This window comes from Aspergillus brunneoviolaceus, assembly GCF_003184695.1.
Source record: "Aspergillus brunneoviolaceus CBS 621.78 unplaced genomic scaffold BO95scaffold_29, whole genome shotgun sequence".
NCBI lineage: Eukaryota > Fungi > Ascomycota > Eurotiomycetes > Eurotiales > Aspergillaceae > Aspergillus > Aspergillus brunneoviolaceus.
This window is the reverse complement of record NW_020290759.1, coordinates 8,217-15,001: the sequence shown is the minus strand read 5'-3', so window position 1 is coordinate 15,001 and position 6,785 is coordinate 8,217. Positions and strand designations below refer to the sequence as shown.

The following is a 6,785-nucleotide window of genomic DNA, read 5'->3' as shown; positions in this document are numbered from 1 at the left end:
TGTATATTTATTACTAGTTAGACTATTAAAAATAAATATACTGTTTTTATTTTATTATTCTTTTTTTTACTTTAGTTTAGATAGTTTATTATATTTTTATTTTTTATTTAAAAAAGCTGAATTGTCTGTATTATAAATTAAACTTAAAGAAAAACCTGCTATTAAATTGCGGGCTAACAGATACAGATAACAGCAAACAGAATAATAGAATAAATAATAAATTAGTAATATTTTAATAACTTATTCTTTTATTTTTAACTAGTTATTTAGTTAGATTATTTTTAGATTTATAAACAAGACGTAGCTTAAAGAACTATAAGAAGATTTAAAAATAAAAAGATTTTTAAGCAGGTTCGGGGTTATATAATAGGCGGTTAGAAACAGCAGATTTAGTAGGTTAAGTAGATTAAATAAATTAAATAGATTAAGCAGGTTAAACAGATTAAGTAGATTAAATAGATTAAGCAAGTTAAACAGATCGAATAGATTAAATAGATTAAACAGATTAAGCAGATTAAATAAATTAAATAAATTAAATAAATAAGTTAAAAGAATTAGAACTGTACTATAATACCTATATAATATTATTTATATAGTTTTTTTTAACAACTGTACTTTTTAACAACTATTTAATTAAATATTAGATATTATATTTTTTAGAGGATTCTATAAAAGTCTTTTTCAAACTTTTTTTATTAATATAAGGACGATCTGACTCATCTAATTAATCTAATTTTTATAACTTTAAGCTTAAAATATGATTTTCTGCTTGCTAGGTCTTCTAAAATAAATAAAATACGGTAGATACTTTAGCTATATTTAAAATATAATAGATTATATTTATATAAAAGCACGTCTTAAAATAAAATAAACTATTTTTATAAAATTTTCTACTTTTATTTTTCTGTATCTATTATTTACAAAGTAGTTTTAGAATTATAAGTTAATTACAGTTATCTGATTTATTTTTAAAAAATATTATTAAACTTTTTTCTTCTGTTTCTTAGATTTTTATAAATTATAATAATACTTTAATTAAGATAAGTTTTTTAAATTAGATTTTTTTTTTTTTTTTAAATCTTCAGATTACGCGCGTTGCGAAGAATCGGAAGATTATTTTATATCTAATTTATAAAAAAAAACTTTCTATTTTTTAAAATTAATAGTAGAAAATAATTTTTTTTAAAACCTGTATACAAGTTTAAAAACTACTATTTTATTTTAATCGAAAAAAGATATTAATAATATAAAACAGTTTTTAAAAAAATATATTATTTTTTAATAGAATTTCTTATATCTACTGTACTATATGTCTTTATATCTTATAATACCCGGGAATTAAAAACTTAGAAACTAGTTCTATAAGCTATTATTTTCGTAAGAATTATAAAAAAAAAATACTATTAGTAGTATCCAAGTAAATAATTAGCCAGATACTAAATAAAGAGCTATTATAGATATTTATTTATTTTTTAAAAATAAATCTTTTTTAATTATTATTTTTTCTAGACCTCTGCAGTTTATAATAAATAGAAATTTTAGAATTAAGTTCTATACTTTATAATTGTCTGTTATTTACTATTCTGAACTATTAAGTATATTTAATTTAAACAGATAATTAATCTTGCAGTTTTATCTTTCTGCCGAAAACCAAGTTCTTTTAATTAAATACAGATTAAAAAATATTTCTTAGAATTATTAAGAAATATATATATACAGCTGTTATTAAAGTTTTTAAATACTAAACAGATATTAATTATAGTAAACTGCTGGACTAGTTCTAATTAAAAAATATTTTTTATTTTAACTAGATATTTTTTAATAAAAGATATAAATTATTATAAAGTTTTACTAGGCTTCCGACCGGTATCTAGATTTTATACTAGTAAGAATCTAGCTATAATTATTTTATTAGTTTTATATAAATATAATCTATTTTATCAATTATTAGATATAATAACTGATAATATTAATAATAATAGTTTAATATTTAGTATAATTTTATTTAAACTTCGGACTTAACTTAATTAAAGTATTTAGTTTTATAATACTTTATTCTATCCCGATCTTATAATAATTATTTAAAGCTAGTATTATATATTCTGTCTTGCTTATATAATCTAGTTTATAGTTAATATTTTTTTATAAAAACTTCAGATTAAAATCTTAAATAGTACTATTAAATATATATAAAAGATTTATAATAGAAGTCTTAAAGTCTCTTCTAGTATTTTAAAAACTTTTAAAAAAATATATTTTAGAAGCTATTTATAAAAAACTAATATAAAAAGTCTTTACTGTTTATAATAAAAATTATTTAGATTAGTTTTTTATAGACGGGTTCTAAAGATCTTTTTTTAGTAATAGCTAATTTTACTAATTCTTAATTATAGATTTAAAAGATTATATAATTTATAAATACAAGTTCTTAATATTATAAAAAATTCTAGTTTATTTAATAATTTAAATTAGACTTAGTTTATTATCTTCTTCTTAACTATAAAACTCGCTGGAACTTAATCTATCTTATAATTTACCAGATACTTAATTTTTATTAAGTAATCGAAAGTTTTGTTTAGTACTATAATTATAATAATATTAATTATTTTTATTCTACTACAACTAAGTAAAAATAGATAGAATATTTTTTTAAGTTTTTATACTTTTTTTTTTTATATTCTATTTATCTAAGAACAGTAGGCCTACTGTTTATAAGATTTATAATATCTATAATAATTTTTTTAATTATTTAGATTATTTAATTAACCGACTGATAAGAAAGCGGGTATTCTAAAAAAAAAAGATTTTTAAAAACTTACAGAATATATATTAAAAGCTCTGAAAATACTACTATTATATTTATTAAATAGAAGACTATATTTATATAATTATAACTATTCTGAATCCGATGTTAAAGTTTAAAAAGTTTAAAAAAAATATCTGGCTAGATAATAATACTAACTGGTATTATAAGTACAGAACTATTTTTAAAAAGATATTCTATTTTTATTATAGTTAGAATCCAGCTATTAATATACTATTAACTATCTCCGGATTATTATTAGGCCTGGATAAAGTTTTTATAATATTTTTAAATATCGGAGACTCTTACCAGCAGCTGAAATATTTAAAAAATTTAAGATATATCTAGATATTAAAAATATATAGCTTATAAAAATATTTTTAATTAAACTAATACTATTTTAGATATTATAAAATATACTAATATTTTTGCTTACTAAAAGTCCCGCCGTAATTAGTTTTCTATTTTTTATTAGATAACTAAAGATTTTCTCTTGGTTGCTACTAATAATATTAGTATTAAATATTTATTTAATAGTTTTTAAAATATCTGTTACTATTACTGGAGCCGTCTTTATACTAATATAATTAAAATAATAATACTTTAGATATATACCGATTATTTTACTATTAGTAAGAAGTACTAGAATATTTTTAATAATTTTAATCCGGATTTAATTATTTTTATATTTAAGAAATAAAAAAAAAATAAGATAATTATTATCTTCTATATTAGTAAAAATAAGAATATAGATAATCTTAAAAATAATCTAAAAAATAAATTATTATTAGAAATAGAAAAGCTAATTTTATCTGAATTTTTAAATATTATATATATTTAAATAAAAATAGAGATCTGGTTTTTTCAATTTCTCTGCTATTATAATTACCGTCCTGAATAGTATAAAGAATAGTATAATCTTATTAGTTTATTTAATATTAGATATTATTTTTTTTATACTAGATTTTATAAAAATCTTTTTTAAAATATAGTATACCTCTTAGCTCTACGGGGGGAGAGGTTAAATAGATTAAATAAATTAAGCAGATTAAGTAGATTAAGCAAGTTAAATAGATTAAACAGATTAAGTAGATAAGTTAAAAGAATTAGAACTATACTATAATATTAAGCAGATAAGCTAAATCTAGAGAATATTATTATACTATAATTAAAAGTATATTATACTTTATATATTATCTATATAAAAAAAATATATATATTACTAATTAATCTGCAGTTATTAATCTACCTGCTATATCTAACCTTTCTGACCGGCAGATATAAATGGTTAAAATAATAGTTATATTTTAATCTAATTATAACTGTATAGTTAAAATTTTTTTGTACTTTAACCTGACCGCCAGGTTATGGCCAGGTTAAGGTTAAGGTATAACAGTCAGGTTAATCCACTCTAGGCCAAGTTAGAAATTAATAAAAAAAATAATTAGAGAAATAAGAAAAATAATTTATTATAGTTTTATTTATAAAAATAGTAGATGTATTTTGGTATAATAAAATAAAATAATAAAAAACTAATTAATATCGAGTAATATAATTTAGCTTTATTTATAATAAATATTCTATAGAATTATATTTAGAAATATACAAAAATCGCGAGTCCTTTCTATAAGTTAATAAAGATAAAATAGAAATAGACTAATAAATAAAATTGTGTATTTAATAAAATAAAAAATATTATATTAATAATTATCGACACGAATGCTCACGACCTACTTCAGGCAGTAATATTAACAACAGATGCCTCACTTTTCGGGATCAGCGCATGGTTGTCTCAAAACGGAAAGGTCACAGGAATAGTATCCCGCGCACTTACACCAGCTGAGAAGAATTACGACACTATGGACAGAGAACTATTGGCTATTGTTTACGCCATCGAGAAATGGATCACTCTATTGGAAGTAGCCCCGCACATACGAGTCAGAACGGATCACAAGAACTTGGAAACGGAATTGAAACCGACGATCATTAACCGAAGAAGGAACAGAAGGGTATGTAAGGGGGGGGAGGACGCAGCAGATTTAGGACCTCAGGGTCAATAACAATGGTGTTTCCCGGGCATCTTTGACCCTCCTCCCTCAGTATGCTTTGTGAGATAGATACATGGGGCGAGTTACGCCATAACGCCTCAGTCAGAGCACTTACGCCGAAAGAAGAACAACAGTTATTCGACTACGTGGAACAGAACCTCAGACGAGGTTACATACGACCAAGCACAGCCAAATTATCATGTGGAATCATCTGGGTACCAAAGAAGAACACGGATAAATTACGAATGTGTATCGATTTTAGACCAGTCAACACGAAAACCAAGAAGGTTGTACATGCACCGCCACCAGGCCCAGCTTTCAGAAACCGAATTTTACGACATGGATGGTATGCGAAATACGACATCAAAGAGGCTTACTACCACATACGGGTATTACCAAAAGACATATGGAAAACAACATTCCGGTGCAACCTCGGAACTTTTGAATATACACAAATGCCTTTCAGACTTATCAACATACTAGTCTACTTTCAGATATATATCGAGTATATAATACAAATATATCTCAGAAGAAATATAATAATATATTTAAATAATATATTAGTTTATATCATATTATATAAAAAATTAAAAAGATTATATAATAATATTAAGTAAGTTTTACAACAGGCTGAACTAGAAATTAATAAAAAAAAATAATTAAAAAAACAAAAAAGATAACTTATTATAGTTTTATTTATAAAAATAGTAAATATACTCCGGTATATTAAAACAGAATAATAAGAAACTAGCTGATATTAAGTAATATAACTTAGCTTTATTTCTTTCTAGATATAATAAATATTCTACAGGATTATATTTAGAAATATACAGAAATCGCGAGCCCTCTCTATAAGTTAATAGAAATAAAATAAAAATAGACTAATAAATAAAATTATATATTTAACAGAATAAAAAATGCCACGTCAGTAATTATTGATACGAATACTCACAACCCACTTCAGGCAGCGATTTTATGGCTGACTGAAGCTTTGCGATCGACTGCAGTTACGTAATATTGGAAAGATCTGCTTATCCAAGTACTGGAAATAGACGAGCAGCTGAGTAGGGGTGGAGTTTTAGTTCGCTTAGCTGGGCGTCGGCGATTCAGCCTCGGCGCTAATTTAGTAGGTTGGATCTGCCCTGGGTGGTATTTATAAATAAGATGGGCTATTTGAGAGCCTGCTCACTTCGCACCTAATCTTCAACTGGAAATCGCCAGGTACTAGTCCACAATTACCTCTTATGAGCTTACTTATGGATGCAAGCGAGTTGTTGGGATGCTCCGCGTTTCTCATCTGAAGATGCTGATCAGTAGCGGAACGTTCAGCTCAATTTGTTATTCGTTCGCCGTCCAGGGTATCGATAGAGTGCTGATAATATTGTCATCCAATAGAATTTCAAATATCACGCATCAACGATCATGGCAATCAGAAGGACAGGAGGGTGCCCCAAGAACCTTCTAGTAGCTTTTCTTAGAGAAGAAGCTAGAAAAGGTTCCACAACGAAAGATTGCCCACCATCATCAGGAGAGCTGATGACACTTCCATTGTCGTTTTAGTGGATCATCATACCCAGCGCAGTTTTGACCAAAGGTTTTGCCAATAACTACCGACGTATTTGGACCACCATCGAGAAGTAGCTTCTGATCATCACTCTCTCCCCCACCGCTGATCGTGGGGGGAACTGGCGTTTATCGAGAGTTCAGCTGCAAGCATCTTCGCCCCTCTGAAAACTTTTTGTTATGACGTTGGCACTGTAGGAAGCGGGGCATAATACCTCAGGCTGAACTTGAAACAGAATATAAGTAATGAGGCCTTAACCCCTTCTACACTTGCATAAACCTTCCTTTCCGTATACTCTCAAAGTTATACAAAGCACTCCTCCCAGCCTTAACTTATCTCTTCATCTACACAAGCTTATACATCCCTCAAA

At 25.2% G+C, this 6,785-nt stretch overlaps 1 protein-coding gene across 1 annotated transcript; it reads left to right on the top strand.

Moving 5' to 3' along the window:
• Positions 1 to 4,662: 4,662 nt before the first annotated feature.
• BO95DRAFT_481692 (uncharacterized protein) lies at positions 4,663 to 5,343 on the top strand (the record flags this gene model as incomplete). The annotated part of the gene is made up of 2 exons (XM_025590217.1): positions 4,663 to 4,812; positions 4,921 to 5,343. The coding sequence occupies 2 exons, from the start codon at positions 4,663 to 4,665 to the stop codon at positions 5,332 to 5,334; spliced, it is 564 nt and encodes a 187-aa protein (XP_025442815.1). The 3' UTR covers positions 5,335 to 5,343.
• Positions 5,344 to 6,785: the final 1,442 nt, after the last annotated feature.